Source organism: Cajanus cajan, chromosome 2, assembly GCF_000230855.2.
Source record: "Cajanus cajan strain Asha chromosome 2, NIPB_CcT2T_4, whole genome shotgun sequence".
NCBI classification, from domain to species: domain Eukaryota; kingdom Viridiplantae; phylum Streptophyta; class Magnoliopsida; order Fabales; family Fabaceae; genus Cajanus; species Cajanus cajan.
Window position 1 is genome coordinate 70,629,484 of NC_138518.1, and position 18,669 is coordinate 70,648,152.

Consider the following 18,669-nt stretch of genomic DNA (forward strand, 5'->3'; position numbering starts at 1 on the left):
TCAGATTTTCTGTTCAGAGAAGTGGTTTGGATTTGGATGAATATTGAATAATCAGTATTTTATGCCCCCATGTGTTTGTACTACCAGGGAGTTGCGCTTTCATCAATTGCATCTGTCTCACTTTTCTGCAACTATGTCCTTCCAACCTCGGCCTTGACAAAACAACACTGAAATGATAGATGCATTCATCAGAATCACTTGCCTTTTCTTTCTCACCCACCAAAAGATGCCAAGACACACACATTCATCGATTATTTAATTAACCATACAAACCTAGTTCATACACAATTATCCTTAAATGTATGGCTTCTAAAAATAATAGCTGTTATTATTGGTGTAAAGTGACTTCACTTCGATGTTGTACAACTAGTTTTTATCGCAGAACCAAGTTATTTTAGAAAAAAAAAAAAAACAAAGGAGAAAGTAGATGCATATAGTGAAATTCAAAGTGAATTTGGGATATTCATAGTATTGACATAAATTTTCACTAACGAGAATAGTACTTCATATTTGTTAAAACAAGTTAATAATCTCACCTCAATATGTAGTACGTGATTAGAGGCTACACAAGTGAATTTGAATTCAAGTTGAGTTGTCATTTATTTGATAAAAATATGATGAATGGAGTATTTATAAAAAATATTCGCTCAAGTCAAGATGGATATAAAGATCTAGATGAACAATAAATAAATAATGATTTTATTTTAATTTATGGAATTATTTATATTGATTATATTAAACTTGAATTTAATAGACTTTATTTTTTAATTATCAATTAGACAATATGATTGTTGATTATGAGTTAATATCTTAATTTCGTCTTATTTCCTTTATTAGTTATATATGTTAATGTCCTAATAAATTTTTGATAATCTCATCTTTTTTGTCGACCAAAGATGTTGAGTCATTGTTTAGTACTTATATGAGTTAATAGAGATGTTTTTAACATATTTATTGGTTAAGATTGCCTAGATACTATTGATTGTTCATATAATTTGATAGAGTGTGTTTGATATCTTTAATAATTAAGAATGTGGAAATATCTTTTAAAGATTAAGTGTTTGAAGGTTATGATTACGAATGTTTCAATATTATTGTTTTAGATTCAGACTGACTTATTTGATCTCAGAAACTAATTATAATGACTTAAAAACGTGTCTTCTAATTTTCTTTTAGGACTATATATATATATATATATATGAAGAGGATTTAAACGACACTAATGTAATTTTTACTGAGTATTAATTACAAATACTATTTGTTATTTATTATTTTAATGAAGGGATTGAAACTCACACCTTCTATATCACTTCTCTAAACTACCATACTAATCTTATAATTCCTTCTTAATATAATATATTATATATATATAATTATAATTCAAATTTAAACAAATTACTTAAAAAACACAAATTACTGGTTGTTATACTTAACCGGGATTAGGTAAAAAATAGATCTTACCATAGAAGACACTCTAATTCGGTAAGAAATATCTTTAAAAAAATACATGAATTAATTAATTAACAAATTAAGAATTCAATAAGGCCAGAGCCATCTCGATCTTATATATAAACTTGTCCCCACCCCCAACCAATGCCACAACACAAGACCCAATAATTTCCTCACATGAGAGAAGCACCACCAACTTCTACATCTCACGTCCTTTGTTCCATTTCTAGTGGTGTTGCATCACCCTTCTTCACTTCCAAAACCGTCTTCACTTCTCCCCATTCTCCAACACCCCACTGAAAATGAGGAACAGAAAAAACCATCCCAGGTGGTTGCTATAGCTAGGAGTCAGCAAACACAACAATCACAATTATCCCTCCAAATACCAAAATCCACCTTTTTCGTTTTCCCTTGTAAAAGCTACACTGCTTTCCCCTCTTAGGTGCTTCCCTAAAAACGTTTTCACAACCATTTCTCCCACTATCTTTCACAACAAAAGAAGAAACCATGCATAACCTCTCCCTTAACATTAAAGGCAAGCCTAGCTAGTATCATATCATACAGTCCTCAGTCCTCAACATTTCCCATTTCCTCCATTCTCACTTTGTGCCTAGTTTCCACTTAAACTAAGCAAACACAGATAACCTTATATATATGGAAGGTTTTCACCCTTCTTTGACCTCTCCTTTTTCATACACATTCCCTATCAGTGGTGCTGGCAGTAGCAACATTACCACAGGCACAGGCACTTATAGCTGCACTTCTACTCCATGGATGAACAGCAGAATATGGAGCAAGCTCCCTCAAAGGCTTCTTGATCGTGTCATAGCCTTCCTTCCCCCACCAGCTTTCTTTCGTGCACGTTGTGTTTGCAAGAGATGGTATGCTCTTCTCTTCTCCAACACCTTCCTTGAATTGTACCTCCAAGTCTCCCCTCGCCGCCACTGGTTCATGTTCTTCAAGCACCACAAGACCCGCAAGAGCTACATCTACAAGAACAACAACAATGGAAGTGGTTGTGGACACGGTGGAGCCTCATCATGCGAAGAAGGATACCTCTTTGATCCCAATGACTTGACATGGTACCGCATTTCCTTTGCTTTGGTCCCTTCTGGCTTCTCCCCAGCCTCTTCTTCAGCTGGCTTACTCTGCTGGGTTTCTGATGAGGCTGGACCAAAAACCATGCTTCTATGCAACCCTTTACTTGGTTCTCTCACTCAGTTACCCCCCACGTTGAGACCTAGGCTCTTCCCTTCCATCGGCTTAACCATCAGCCCCACCTGCATAGATGTCACTGTTGCTGGTGATGACATGATATCTCCCTATGCAGTGAAGAATTTGACTTCTGAAAGCTTTCACATCGATGGAGGAGGGTTTTACTCCTTGTGGGGCACCACTTCCTCTCTGCCAAGGCTTTGCAGCCTTGAATCTGGTCGAATGGTGTACGCTGAAGGGAAATTGTACTGCATGAATTCTAGCCCTTTCAGCGTGTTGGCCTATGACATCACATCAAACACTTGGTTCAAAATACAAGCCCCGATGAGGAGGTTCCTTAGGTCACCGAACCTTGTGGAGTGCAAGGGGAAGCTGCTCCTTGTTGCGGCGGTTGAGAAGAGCAAGCTGAACGTGCCCAAGAGTTTGAGGGTGTGGAGTTTGCAGGCGTGTGGGACCATGTGGGTGGAGTCAGAGAGAATGCCGCAGCAGCTTTATATTCAGTTTGCTGAATTGGAAGATGGGAACGGATTTGAATGTGTAGGGCATGGGGAGTTTATTGTGATCGTGATTCGTGGAACGGACAAGGCTTTGTTGTTTGATATATGCAGGAAGAGGTGGCACTGGATTCCACCCTGTCCTTACACTGCACATGATGGCTATGAGTTGCATGGCTTTGCATATGAACCTAGACTCGCCACCCCAGTCACTGGCCTTCTTGATCAGTTGGCACTCCCCTTCCAGAGCTTCAATGCTTAAATGGGAAACATGGTTTATAAGTTTATTATGTCTACGTATCTAATGATTTAATCATGTTATGGTAAATGCATGTCTCACTACCACCCTAGCTAGGAGTGACTCCCTTTGTAATATTGATATTAACGTATGTAATCACTTGGCTGTTTTACAATAGTTTTGATTTGAGGTGTGGTTTGAAATCTAAGCAACTAGGTTGTGAAATTAATGCAATTATATGTAACCTACTCTTTGCAGTCATTAGCTTCCACATGCATGCAGCAGCTAAAATTTCTATCACATTTTACATGTTATAGTTTGCGAGCAGTGACAAACGTCTAGGGACTAGGGTGGATGTAGCTTTTTCTGCTATATTCCATGATATAGTTGTTAATACTATAATGTTAGATAGGTTCGTCTTTCATCGTGCTCGTTTAAAGGAAAAAAGAATAGGAGGACACTAGAGGGATAAAACCGTGAAAAATATAAGTATAATAGCTGATATAATGTGATAAAAAATAAAGAATAATATAAATTTATAACGTGTTTCTTTGTAATTATATATATTGTCATTGTTTTTCAAATCTATGAGATGAAATTAAACTTCCTAGCTAACATATTATGAATTTATGATCATACAACATAAAACTTAAAATAAAGAAATGGAGTCCCATAAAAAATTATTTTGTAATTGATCTAAAAAAAATACAAAAGAGGTGTTTGAGAGCCATCTATATATAAAACCTTTTAGAAAGTGATTAACTACTAATAAGTAATACTAACAACTTAACTAACACAAATTTTCAAGTAACTGATTGTTTACGGTGGAATTAACCATCGAATCCTGGGTTCTTTTTATTTAGACTAGCACACGACCGTATTTTAATTTAGGTGCTTTACTGTGTTATTGTGTTACCGAGAATGGAGAGTAGGATGAAAAAAGCCTTAGCAACTACTTGTTTCGAAATGTTCTTCGATTAAAACAAACAAGCAACGTTCCTGCATGCAAATAACAATATGAATAGAATGAACAATGTATATATTCGCAATACAAATCATGTTCACATTACATAATGTTCAAGCATTACAAGATTAAAGTCTATAACTACGTAATTAAAGGGAGAAAAGAGAAAAGAAAGACTACACTAATCCTACTCCTAAAAAGAGAAAAGACAAGTGGCCGAGAAGTAATCATACCCAAAGATGATTCCTTGCATGGAAGCCATATGCGCAGGCAGAGAATGCTTCAGAATTTGGTTAGAGTATGAGTTTTTCCGACCTTGTACAAGACTGAAACTGGTGCATTTATAGAGTTTTTCCAGGGCGGTTTCTCTTTACGTGTAAACATCGTGGGTGAACAACCACTTCCCATATTAAACGTGTGCTTATAACTTCCACTATCAACTCTTAATAACTGCCGTTTCCACGTGTTTTATTCTGACTTTTAATACCCGCTCTAACACTCCACCTTTGAATGATTTTAACCGTTTCTAGAAAAATTACTTTATCTGGCATTCTACCCCAATTTCCAACTATTCGAGCATCATTAGATTCGACTGGGCTTCTTGATTCGAATACATTTCGAGCACAAGTGATTTAAGTATCTGATACTTTGAACCTTATGAATGCGCCCTATTTCGAGTTACTCTTTTCGAGTCATTGCATATCTCCGAGTAAGTCCAACACTGATATTATTTAACAATGAGTTCTAACTTTTAAATTTAAATAACACTCCGTTAGAACTTTTTTTTTTTTTCCTCTATAAATATTTCTTCTGTTTCTCCAAGTATATACTAGTATGCAGGTCGATGTTTTCCTTTTGATTGCACTCTACTTATGCTTCATGTAAATGAAATAAATAAATAAAAAAAAAACATTAGAATGAGACGTGTTGAAAGTCGAAGAATAAAATGAGAGCCACAAAGTGAGTCTGTACGTACTTATTATTCATCCACTTGTACTGTGCTTTTTAAGACATCGAATCATGTGAACAAACATAGATTTTGGTTTGACGAACAGCATCGTGTGGTTGAAATGCAAATTATCAAACTTCAGAATTTTTAAAATTTCTTATGCATAACGACCATCTATATTATTCACCAAGCATGCAAGACTTCGAGGATCATCCATTGCTAACAGGAAATATCTGCAAAGCAAAGAGGGTTCGGGCCTAGCGAATCTAATTTCTAGCTAGCAACCTGATACGACCAAAATAGACTTAGAAGTATGTTGAATATTAATTGCATTTGACCTTTGTTAAATGCTGGCTGAATCCATTTTTGAGTAGACATAGGTTCGAAAATTTTAGAGAGCGACAAGTTTTCCAAAATAAACTATCACATGTGTATATTACTCTAACTTTCAACATTAAGTTAATTTTAGTGATTTATAAAAGTGAGTATTTTGATGTTCAACAGTAAATATTTAATCAAAGTAATGATATGTATTGTTGGAGATCAAAGTAAATATTTTACTTTTACACTCACTATGCTGTTAAGTTTTATTAAATTAGGCTTGGTTACAAAGTTTGCTACACCAAATTTAGTACTGTATATCGAATGAGGTTTAAATGATATTAATATCATTTTTATTAATTATTATATTATTTAATAAAATATTAAACATGAATTTAATTTATTTAAGAATTATTATCTTAGAACCAGAATGTTCAACTTAAACATATTATGCATGAAAATAATGTGTGTTAATTTTCTTACTCGCTTAAGTCTAAATTCTAGTTATACATATCTAGGATCGGAGTTTCTAACGTTAAATTTGAAACATCTCTTAGATGATATAATGAGAATTCGATTTCTAAAATTACAAATATTTTATTTGTTTAGTTTTAAATTATATCTATTCATAAAAAAAGTTAAAATACATTTTTGATTTTCATTTAATATTTTATTTGTAATTTTGGCCTTTAATTTAACAATTTTATTTTTCTAATTTTATAAAATTTGCAAATTTAACGTTACTGTTAAAGGTTCATCCATTTATTATTAAAATTATTGGTATTATAATTATATTTGATAATATTTAAGTTTTTTTGTTTGCTTAAAGGGTGGGATAGCTGACTTCAAGATTTAATGCGACTGCATATATACAAAAGACAGAATTTGAATCCCTGACCTTGTTCAAGCGTGGATCAACTACTACCGCTGATCCACACGTTTGGGGTTAAATAATATTTAAGTTAGATCATATTTTTATACTTATTTTATTTTATTTTATATCATTAAAAAAATGCAATTCAACTTTTTGGCTAAATTAGAGATCAAAATTGTTGTTTTTAGTGTTTATAATTTGGTGAATTATTATATGAATTTCTACGTTGAAAAATTAGTTCTTACTTTCGATCCTGAAATATCTTAATTAGTTTTAAAAAAATATATACAAAACTTTAGTTCTATTCTAAATTGCTTACATCTTTATCTCTCAATTCATTTGACAAAATAAATTCCATTTTTATTTTGTTATTCTTTCATTCGTTTTAAACTGTACACTTTCTTTTTTATTTTTTATTTTAAAGCAAATCATTTTTTTTCATTGGTACTCTCTGTGAAATTATATATATTATAAAAAAAGCTTAAAGTTTTTAAATTAAATTAATTTTATTTAATATTCTTAATCTATTAATACTTTTAAAACAATAAATAAGAATACTATTTAAAAAAAATATGATTAAAAATATTTTAATAAAATATAACCTATGTTTTATATGAAATAAATAATAATATTAATTTAATTATCTTTCTTAATATATGTGTAAAATCATATATAAGTGCAGGAGTATTACATAGTAGTAGGCATGTAAGTTAACCTAATCATGGCTATATATGAAATTGACTGTTGACTTCAAATTAAAGTGGTGAAAGGTGAAACCGAAAAAGATGACATAATTTTGCAATTGCAACCTTGACAACTAATTTCACAGTGAGAAACTCTCTTATCCGCAATCTTCCCATCTGCATCCCAAAATACTGAGAGTGAGAGTGAGAGTGAGAGCAACTCAAGCACCTCTGATGATGGGAACCACGTCTAATGCTCTTCTCAAACCTCACAAGTTACCTGCGAATTTCTCTAATCTCCGTGATAGCGTTCCATGTCTGAGGTTCCTCACACCCCACCTGCGTTCCTCTCACTCTAACTTGGGAAGCAGAGTAAAGTTGGCATCTTTTTCGATGTCCAAGGCAACCCATTTGAGGGTTTCACATGATGCACTCTCACCAACGTCTTCCTCTCCTCGGGTAATGGCGGAACATGACTTGCTCATTGTGGGTCCCGGGGTTCTTGGCCGTTTGGTTGCTCAGAAATGGCGTCAGGTAGTCTTTCATTTTCTTGGGTCAATTAGTTATCGTAAATTGAAATGTTAGCTCATGCTGATTTTTATTTTGAACATAGTACAAGTAACAAGGGCAAATGTATATGGAATGGTGTGTTTTTTTTTGTTTTTTTTTTTAACCTTTTGTTGTTTATATTATTTATCTCTTAAATGTGTTTTTAATCTCTTGTATTTAAGATTAATTTGTTGTCTTGGTCTTTCAAAGTTAGAATCGTTATTTTTGGTTTTTGTAATTTTAAAAATATTATTTTAATCTCTTATATTTTCAACAATGTATCTCATGTGACAAATTGAAATAATTAAATTCTATTAAATGAGTTTAATGTGATATTTTTATTAATAAAATTTGAGGGTAATGATTAAAACAAGAATTTTTTAAATTCTACCAATTAAAAAGACTAATTTTAAATTTGAAAAATTAAAAATAAATTTATTTTAAATTTAAAGAATTAAAAATATTTTTAAAATTTATTTATTATGATTTATCGGCATTTTGATTAGAATTTAAATGGTAGTCCAATCATAGACAGTAATATATAATAAAAGATGCAGTACTCTGATATTCTCTAATCAAAATTAAATTTTTATTTCAATAACATATCTATTTAAATATTAACGTGTATAACTGAAATAAAACTCCAATTCTTATAATAAAGTAACACCAAAAGTTTAGGATGAATAATGTATGAGTTTTGCCCATAATAAAATTGTTGAATTTGTAATAATTATTTTAAAAGTTTAGGATGACTTTTAATTAATTGACACTTTAAAAGTAAAATTTTTTTATACTGATAGAACATGACAACTATACACTTGTGACTATTCAATATTCATTATTTTCCATCTATCTATTTATCTTTGTATCTTTGTGTGTGCAAGCAGGAAACTCCTGGTTGTGAAGTTTATGGTCAGACAGCGACCACTGATCATCACAACGAGTTGATTCAAATGGGTATTAAACCGTCTTTGAAATGGACAGAAGCTACTCACAAATTTCCGAATGTCCTTTATTGTGCTCCACCTTCCCGGACCCCAGACTATGCTGGTAATGTTAGGTGAGAAATCTTGAGGGTATGATAACATGTTAATGAATTTGTTCCAACACTTGGTTATACATTAAGTGTTGGTCAGTTAGTTTGGTTATTTCTAGGATTTCAGTTGGTTAACTTGTGCTAATGCACACCTTTGTACTGGAAAATGGATCCCCATTTAGGAGTGTTCTTTATATTCTGAAATCACAAATCAGGCTTCTAAATTCCTACAACTTGTTACTGTGCTGATATATGATCTGGGATTTTGAATTTGGTTGAATATCATCAATAAGTTTTAAGCACCATCAATCTGTATTTTCAATGTGAATCTTTTAATCATTGTTCTATATCTTAAAGTCACATGAATAAACACTACTTCATTTATATCATCATGATGTCTTTTTTTTTTTTTTTATCAGTAAAATGGTAGATAGGGAAAAAAGAAATACTACATCATGATGTCTTTTTGTGAGCATTATCATGTAACATAATGTCAAAAGATAAAATTCTTGTTATAAACTTTTTTCACCCAGAATGCTCATCCTTAAAAAAATTTCCTCCCTTCCCTTTCCCGCTAAAACCCCACTCCCAAACATACCTTAAAACAAAACTTGAGGTGAGATGGTTGTTGTATTAATTGCATTCAATCTCAGAATTATCAATCTTTATGAAGAAGTTGACTGATTGATTGCATGTTTACACACAGGGCATCTGATCTTATGTCTAACATTTGAGTATTCTGCTTGAGTGTTTACATCAAGTTCCTGTAGTCAATTGGTTGGTCAGATCAACTTGGATTTTCTAAGATCGCCTCATATATACAATTTAGTTAGAGAAAAAATATATAAACTTAATGAAAGAAATTTTTTTGATAGTGTAGTAGTTGTCTTCTTAAAAACGCATGTATTGATGTGGATTGTCAACTAATCAGGCTAGCTGCATTAAGCTGGAATGGTGAAGGTTCTTTCTTATTTACGTCAAGCAGTGCTCCATATGATTGTAATGATAATGGGCCATGTGATGAGGTGGGTCTTACATCCAAACTGTCATATTCTTTTGTTTTTCTCAGTTTTGATTTAAATTAAGGAGATAATTCCAGCCTACGTCAAGGTACAAAATTTTTTTTCCCCCCAAATAATAGTATAATATGCAAATTGTTTAATTGCATTTTTCAATTGATAGTGTCAGATTTTCCCTTTCTGCGGGGCTTAGATGTTTGTTGATTTATCTTGATGGGATATACTTCATTTTAGGATTCTCCAGTTGTACCAATTGGGAGGAACCCTAGGACTGATGTCCTTCTAAAAGCTGAAAATGTGGTGCTGGAGGTTGGTGGCTGTGTTCTAAGATTGGCAGGGTTATATATATCCTTGGTTGGACTCAAATTATTAGCACGCAAGAAATTGTTTTAACCTAAGTGATCATAGCCACTGTGCTTTTATTTCATTGCAACCTTGACCAATTTTACGAAACAGATAGAGGTGCACACAACTATTACTTGGAAAAGGGTATTGTTGATAGTCGACCTGATCACATCCTAAATCTTATTCATTATGAGGTCAGAATGCCATTTCATCTCTAGTTATTTCTGTATTTACTTAATTTTTTTGTAACCTGTTTTATATCAATGTCAAAATATATTCTGGTAAGAGCTACAGATAAAGGTCGAAGTGGTGTTGGTGGTGTTAATGAGCTCCAATTAGAATACTCAGTTAGCCTAGTTTACTGATTTCTTCAAGAAATCTATCACAATAGAAAGAATTAGATTATATCCATTTAGTGGTTTAAATATGTTTTAAAACCGAAAACAGAACATGACACGTGCAGATTGCAGATTTGGGGGAAACTGAGTGAGTACAAAAATCAACTATGATGCAGAGATGCAAACTGAAAACAACATTTTTGGATTGGCTAATTTTGTTTTATAAAAAACTCGAGAATGTTGAAGAGAGAGCTTTTGGATTTTTTTCATTTCATTCCTAAGCAAAATTAAGCATGAGACTGAAGCATTATCTAAAATGTAAGCATTGGAATATAAGCAGCAATTAAAGTAAATACTATTCACAGCTTTTTTCTGCATTAGTTTGGTCAAAATAGGGACCTACATCCATTCCTAATCTGATGGGATTTTCATTCGTCAAAAGTTGTTCTTTTAATCCACCCTAGCCTCTACAGCTAGGTGTTAAGAATGTTTACTACAAATCTTCAGAGCTATAGTTCAGTCAGAAAACTGATAACTTTCTAAAAGTCGTGGTTGGGTATGGTTGCAACATAGTGTGATGTTGTCGATATACAATGGTTTAAGTTGTTCTAATTTTGCTCTCGAGCTTACTCTTCTCGTAGTTCTAGGAATTTTTAGCAAAGTCTTACTTTGACTTCACCTTAGTAGACTTATTCTTATGAGTCTATTAGAGCGTGTTGAATCTCTGTACATTTGAAAGTTTGCGGTCACTCATTATTTATTTACGATACTTGAATGCTTCTAGTTTTGGTTCATAAATGAACTCTAGTTTTTTTCCCTTAAATTTTAATTATAAGCAGTAGCCTGCTTGCTTATAAGCAAATATTAAATATAAAATGCAAGGCTCAATTAAAAACTAGTAAACCCTTTTGAAAAATGAAAGCAATTTTCATAATGATCAAATTATCTAAGAACCTTACATATAAACTTTAGGCTAATATATTCTAGTTGAGGTTGTGCCCTGCCCTCTGTTTTTTTTTTCTTTATCAATTTTAATCCTACTTGTCAATCTTTTATTATGTTTGTATTTCATGCCGAGACACATCTTCCTTTTATCAAGCCTTTGATGTTTTCTCCTACACTTTGCATTCTTTGATGTATTTAGTAGTGGTTCTTATGTTGGGGTTAAAAATGGTGCTCATTGACATGCTTGCACACCAGGATGCAGCTTCCCTCGCAGTTGCAATCTTGAAGAAGAATTTTCGTGGACAGATTTTCTTGGGTTGTGATAATCATCCTTTGTCTAGGTTATATGCTCTCCCTTTAACTTATCAAATGACATTCTGATTATTCTGGCAGTATATATCTATTTAAAGTGATTTTTTCCCTTTTTGGTTGAAAAATAACAACCTCACACTGCTCATGTGTTTACAGGCAAGAAATGATGGATCTGGTTAATAAAAGTGGTAAATTCAGTAAAAATTTTGATAAGTTTACTGGTGAGTTCTTTCATAGTGAAACATATCTCAAACTAATACTATCATTACTTTATTGTGTGTTGGTATAATCTCTACTGTTATCAATGTTTACCTACCTGTGTTGTTTATATGTTGAAAGTGTAATAGCAACACACTCTTTAGCATATTTTTAGATATTGATTAAAATTTATTGAAAATTACAAAATTATGAGTGGGGCTCATTAAAATTTGTGATTTCTAATTAATTTCAGTCAATAATAAAGAGTTTTCAAAAAAGTGTGTTAAAGAGTGTGCAATTAACGATTCTCATTATTTCCTTTGATTCTCAAAGCTCAATGACTCTGTTTTTAATCTTTGCCTTTACAGGAACTGATGGGCCTCTAGGGAAGAGATTAAACAACGCAAGAACCCGCCAGGTTGTTGGTTGGGAGCCCAAGTACGCTAGCTTTGCTCGTTTTGTAGAGAGCATTCCTTAGTTTATCTTTGGTTCACTCTAGTTAACGTGGAAAACACAATAGATAGGTTCCTTAGGGATTTCTTGCTGTGGATGGAGTTCTTCATACCTATAATAGTTCTTCATATTTGACATTGACTACAAGAACCTATGATCAATCATTGAATTGTCTTAAAACTTTTGTGGTTTGATCACTTCAATATAAGGACTGATGAGAGGTTCTATCCATCATAAGGATTTTAGACTGCGCAAAATCAAATCAGATTCTTGTTATCACTGAAGGTAGGATTGATTTTGAAAAATAATTGTTTTTTTAAATAAAAAAGAAAGTTGTCAAAAATAAAGAAGTATTTTTTTTAGAATAATACTCATACATTTACATTTCCTTCCATATGACTTTCGGTCTATTTTCTTTTTATCCTTTCTTTTCATCACATCAACTATTACTTCTATTAATTTCTCTGTCTACCTCTTTTATTCCTTTCTATTTTTCTCTTATTTTCATCTAAATTCATCCCAAAATAGGGTGAATGGGTATCATTACTTATTGAGGAATGTTAGACATTCTTTCTAGTATTATTTATTATTGACGGAAATTTGTTAGAAATTATAAATGTTGCGAGTCTTTGCATTTCATTTAATGAGTTTCTCTTCACATTTAATGGTAATGTTTATTAAAATTTGTAATTTTTAATCAATAATAAAAAAGAACATTAACAAGAGTGATAAAGAAAGTGTCTATCCGTCATATATATATATATATATATATATGTAAACTCCAATTTAAAGACTTCATTTTTTAAAAGTAAATTTCTAATTTATTTTTCAGATTCACAAGAAATTAATTTGGTTTTTTGCATATCTGGGTTATTATTTATTTTTCCAATACTATTAGGCATAAAAATTAGCTTTTATTTTGATGTATAGAAATATGATAAAATAACTACTTTAATGTCATTTTGATGATTTATTTGATATTATTAATCTTTAAATGACCAAATGAATTTCAAGTAAATTTTTTACTAATAATCTTTATCTATCTGTAGAAATATAAACTATTGTCAACATTAATAATGACCTATTTGATGCTATTATTTTCACTCAATAGATACTAGTTTTATTTGGGTTACTGTTGACAACAAAGCGTTTGTAGTCCAACGGTTAGGATAATTGCCTTCCAAGCAATAGACCCGGGTTCGACTCCCGGCAAACGCAGCTGAAGAATTCTTTTTGGTAATTTGATATATTATGATTTCTATAATGTAATATCATGCTATGATCACTTTTTATTAACATCACATATTAATATTACCCGTAATGGCCTTGGATTTCAGATCTCTTGTAGGAAGTACAAGCCAATTACCAATTGGTATTTCTACATGTAGTGCCAAAAAATAGAATATATTTCATATATCTGCGAATTAAATAATTCTTACAGTGGAAGCATATTCTTTTGTCTTCTAAACAATAATACATTATCAGGTACAAACTCCAAGAACCAAATTAACCCTTCTCTTTCTCGTTCTTGAAATAAAATCTACATTTTGTAAGCACCTTTTTTCTTCACAAAATTGAATGCAAAAGACCATTTTTTTTTCAACCCATCATGAGGTCAATGTTGCAAGTTTACAGCAACGGTTGTAATCTATTAAAAAAAAAAACATCCACCAAGCAATACGGATGAACAAATTGGCAGAGAAAGCATGTTTCTGAATCCAAATGCTTGGACCAAAGCTAACGATAAACTCGAGTCATCGACCAAGGATCATAATCCACCTAAAGGAGACTCTTGTGCATGATCATCCACCAACCATAAGCCATAGTCACGAAAGCGCTTTATTTTCTTCTCAAAGCCAACAATATAGTTATTATGAATTATAACATGCATTCCTTTAGTTTCCTTAACCCATGTTTTGTTCTTGAAATATAATCCGCCTGTGGGGAATGCTGCTTGTGGAAGGAGGTACAAATCCACCTGCAATGGAAAAAGTAATCATTAAGAGAAAAATATAGAAGATTTATCTGCATTTTAGATGTTCTAAGTAATAAAATAAACCCACCCACCCTTTTTTGATGGCAAATATATCAGACTTTAGATCAAGCATTTGGAACAAAACTTGAACCACTGAACCGGATCATTTGGGGACCAGTGACAAAGATGAGAAGTACAATGCACATTTCCCAGTGCCAGTCCCAGTGCACTTGTGCTTATGCTTTTAGCATTTCATTCATAAAAGGATTTTGGCTCTGTTATTCACAATGCATCACGCAAAATCCCTCCACACATTCACAAAAAAGTTTCTTCTGATGGATAGTTTTTCACTTTAAAAACAAAATATTCATTTTATTAAGACTGAGTATTAAACAGTTTCCTGTTTTCTGCTTTTTGTTAACAGGGATTGACAAAGAAAAATGCATATCTTCTATTTCTAATGCAAGCATAAATCATCCACAGCACCCTATATGATAGAAATTTATCAGAAAGATAGTGTTCAACGGAATAAAATATACACATTCAGTATGTAGGAAAAGGGAATAACAGTCAATTCATGAAACAAAATGAGACATAAGCCTTAAAAAATCAATGTCAGTTTGAAGATACGATTTATACTGTACTGCCCAATAAACCACATTCAACAATCAAGAATAAACAAATAGCCAAGTCTCATCCAATGGCAACATTGATCAATCAACACACCATTGAGCTCTTGTCAAAAACAAAATTTTTAGTAAAATCAACTAGAGTATTTGTTAATTATTATTTTTATGGTAATCAACCACAAATAATCAAACAAATAAAGTTTCAGCACTTTTATGGGGATAATTATGTTTATGTACATCTAACCTCGGTAGACCCCACATGGGAAGGAAGCCCATGCCTCATTGAGCCATACTTATTTTAGTTTTAGATCTAGGGAATTTTAAACCATTGTCATGAATCAAAAAATTGAAGCAACACTTGGATAAACAATAAGGTACAGATTTGACAATTGGCACCAGTTAAACTGTCAAGCTATGAGAATAGATTTTCTACTAAAGTCTATAATAGCATGTGCTTTGCTAATTTATCAGAATTCAGAAACAAAAATATACTAATTGGCCTTTAGCCCTAATAGCATGGGTTATGCTACTTCATAAGAAACAAAAAGATCCCAACAGACTATCAAAATAAGTGACCTATGTATCAGTATAATTAGTCTACAGAAGTTATATAGACTGAAAGGAAGTAAGAAAATGCAACAAACCTCTTTAGCATTCTTCATTAAAGCCCAGTTAAAAGCAGGCTGATCATTAGATTTCATAGTTTTAGACCATGGCTGCATTTGAAGCTCTTCAATCCACTTTTTCAAAATCAGCTTTGCTCCATCAGTAGGGCGGAGGAAAATCATGCAACTACATATGTAAGGACGGCCTTTTTTTCCTGGAGGTGGTAAATCATGGGAATGATTCAATGGTTTGATCTGGTTTCACAAAGAAATTAAAAAATAAAGTCAATAATACAAGAACAAAATGGATTCACAGTAAAACTGCAGCATATATTCAGACAGAGAAAATTGAAGAAAAAACAGACAATTTACTAGAATCTTCACACAAGGATACATCAGGACATCCCTGAATGGATCACAATGGAATCTCCTGTCATTATTTGAATAGATTTGTAATTATTTTTTTAGTCTTTAATAGACAAGAAAAACCTAAAAAGACCAGGCAAGTAAGAGATTTATATCATTGAGTTTCTAAATGTCCATTTTAAGAACTATCATGGATATCATGATGTTCCCTCTGTATATTTGATTCACACATTTACAAAATGGGGTTTAATCAGAATACAGACTACTGATTACAATTTTAGGTACTAATCATTAACCATAGCTAACATGATCACTCTATCTATGAGCTAGTCTAATCATAAGTCAATGTATATGTTAAAAAATTTTGCCTGCACAATGTGGAATTACTGATCATGTATGATTATTAAGCAAAACCAATTTGGTATTCAAAGTGTATTCTAGATGAAATATCTAGAAAAAATAATAGTAATATCAACTTGTACTTCAAAAAGATTGCACTAATCCTAAATTTGGCAATCTTGTAATAGATAACCTTTGTATCATATGTCATCAAATTAAACATACTGAAACTACAAAATCCCCAGCATCAATATTTCTCACAAAATTTACAGTATAAATTATACATACCACGTGAATACTAAATATTATCCTAGACAACAAGTTTCCAGCATTGATGTAGCTCCAAGTCATTACAAACAATACAATAATTGACACAAAGGACAGATGGAAGTGAACTTATAAGAGAACACTCACTGCAGTCATATCATCTGTAAAATACACATCATGGTTCCCTTTCAAATAAGGAAATGGATCTGCCAACCAAACCATATCAACATCATTGTACATCACACTATATCCAAGCTCCAAAATCTTTAGCAGATGGCTTGGCCTCCTGGCTGTAAAGTTGAAGAAACCCTAGACAATGAAATGAACAGGCATGGGTTCTAAAACTCAGCATCACACATAGGAAAGAAAAGAAATAATCAACACGACTGCAGACATGAACATGAAAAATACCAGCAGGGATAACAATTATGCATTTACATTTCCAAGACTGTAACAACAATCAAGTCACCCCACCAGATAAGGAGAGCACATTATAGAGCCATAACACATAATTAAGGTTTAATTAATCATTTGATCCCTATACTTGTGCCAAATTTTCGTTTTAGTCCCTACACCTAAACATTCTATGTTTTAGTTCTTAAACTAGCAATTTTTGTTATGTTTTAGTCCTTATACCTCCATTTTGTGGTTGTTTTACATTGCTAGAAAACTAACAACATAGATTAAAACAAAACAAAAAAAAATGCTTGTATATAGTGCTATTACCATATACCGATTTTGTAGAATTGAATTAAGCTCCAAACCACTTTCTTAATATGATATCAGAGCTTATCCTACCTATTTGGGCAAACTTGTTTTAAAACACTTCTAAGAAAGGGAAAATGAAATAAATTTCTACATAATCTACAATTAGGTTCTTCAAAATTTAATTTTAAACTTTTATCTATACGTAGTATTTCCCTTCCTACTTGTTCCTCAATCTTAATTAGGTTGTTTAGCCAAAGTGAATCTTACTTAGATGAATGCAATAAAAGGCAGGGAGTGAGGAACCTGGGAGCCAAACTTATGAGCGGCTTCAGCGTCGAGCACGGGAGGGATGAGGACAGCGTGGCCAGGCCAAAGGTCGTTAACCTTATGGAGCGAGGCGTAGTCCTCGGCGATGACGAGAACCATGTGATGGCGGCGGTGCATGGCGATGCTAATGAGCCAGTTGTTGAGGAAGGGCAAGTAGGGCTGGCTGACAATGCAGACGATGACGGAGCCGTTTTTGGCGACGAAGGAGAGGGCCTGTTGGAGCGTGTAGCGACTCCATTTGGAAGCGGAAGTTGTGGAAACGAAGGAGGAGAAGGCCCTGGGCACGCCGCTGCCGAGCCAGGGGCTGAAGACGCCGACAAGCACTAGGAGGCAGAGGAGGGCTAGGAGCGCGGTGGGGCCGCCGAGGGAGAGGGGTTTCTTCGAATTGGATGCAGAAGGAGGTGTTGCCGGGAATTTGGAGAAAGGGTTGTGAAGGTTTCGTTGGTGGAGAAAGGACGCCATTTCTTACGCGATCGGATCACACAACTTCACAACACCTTCGCTTCGTTACTTGCTCTCATATGATTTTGATGAAAATGGGTATACTTCATACCAATGAGAGCACTCACTTTATTAATTCTTGTAGATGGTGAGAAAAAAGTTATATCTTCTTAATCTTTATCAAACAAAAAAATATATTTAAAAAAAAATAATATTTTCTCGTTACTATATTATAAAACAAAATATGATTTTATTAATTACAAATATATCTGAAAAAGTGTATTTATCTATCTTTAATAAGTTTCTCTATTTATCATTTTTTATTATTATTTATAAGACTTAAATATAGTATATTATTTGAAAACTTTGAATATAATTTTAATTAAATTACATGTTGATTAACATTTATATCTTTGTTAAAAAATAAGTGTAACGACTTGTCAGGTCATTATACTTAATATAATGAAAAGATTTAAATAACATATAATTAACTTAATATTATCATGCAATATTTACTCAAACATTCATGCGACAAATATAAGTAAAGGGTACAAAATTTAAAACCAAAATAGCTCCTTAAGGAGTTACATACATATCCTAAACATATAAACTATATATATGAATTGTATC

The 18,669-nt window shown here is 32.5% G+C and overlaps 3 protein-coding genes and 1 non-coding gene across 5 annotated transcripts; 3 read left to right on the top strand and 1 right to left on the bottom strand.

Annotated features, from left to right (window-relative positions):
- Positions 1 to 1,549: 1,549 nt before the first annotated feature.
- On the top strand, positions 1,550 to 3,657 carry UFO (F-box family protein). The gene has a single exon (XM_020376846.3). The coding sequence runs from the start codon at positions 2,104 to 2,106 to the stop codon at positions 3,418 to 3,420; it is 1,317 nt and encodes a 438-aa protein (XP_020232435.2). The 5' UTR covers positions 1,550 to 2,103; the 3' UTR covers positions 3,421 to 3,657.
- Positions 3,658 to 7,319: 3,662 nt separating this feature from the next.
- LOC109812787 (uncharacterized) lies at positions 7,320 to 12,613 on the top strand. Its single transcript, XM_020376833.3, has 8 exons — positions 7,320 to 7,721; positions 8,624 to 8,796; positions 9,704 to 9,797; positions 10,026 to 10,136; positions 10,241 to 10,330; positions 11,675 to 11,760; positions 11,888 to 11,952; positions 12,298 to 12,613. The coding sequence occupies exons 1-8, from the start codon at positions 7,422 to 7,424 to the stop codon at positions 12,405 to 12,407; spliced, it is 1,029 nt and encodes a 342-aa protein (XP_020232422.2). The 5' UTR covers positions 7,320 to 7,421; the 3' UTR covers positions 12,408 to 12,613.
- A 915-nt stretch (positions 12,614 to 13,528) lies between these two features.
- On the top strand, positions 13,529 to 13,600 carry TRNAG-UCC (transfer RNA glycine (anticodon UCC)). Its single transcript has one exon. It is a non-coding gene; the product is annotated as a tRNA-Gly (tRNA).
- A 167-nt stretch (positions 13,601 to 13,767) lies between these two features.
- LOC109812785 (UDP-D-xylose:L-fucose alpha-1,3-D-xylosyltransferase MGP4) lies at positions 13,768 to 18,151 on the bottom strand. 2 transcript variants are annotated; one of them, XM_083068893.1, is made up of 4 exons: positions 17,575 to 18,151; positions 16,711 to 16,872; positions 15,524 to 15,846; positions 13,768 to 14,365 (listed from the first exon to the last, which is right to left on the bottom strand). In XM_083068893.1, the coding sequence occupies exons 1-4, from the start codon at positions 18,058 to 18,060 to the stop codon at positions 14,287 to 14,289; spliced, it is 1,050 nt and encodes a 349-aa protein (XP_082925019.1). In that variant the 5' UTR covers positions 18,061 to 18,151; the 3' UTR covers positions 13,768 to 14,286. The 2 variants fall into 2 exon arrangements, with proteins under 2 accessions (XP_082925019.1, XP_020232420.2); XM_020376831.3 differs by having other exon boundaries at positions 13,768 to 14,360; positions 15,631 to 15,846; positions 17,575 to 18,142.
- Between the last annotated feature and the right edge of the window lie 518 nt (positions 18,152 to 18,669).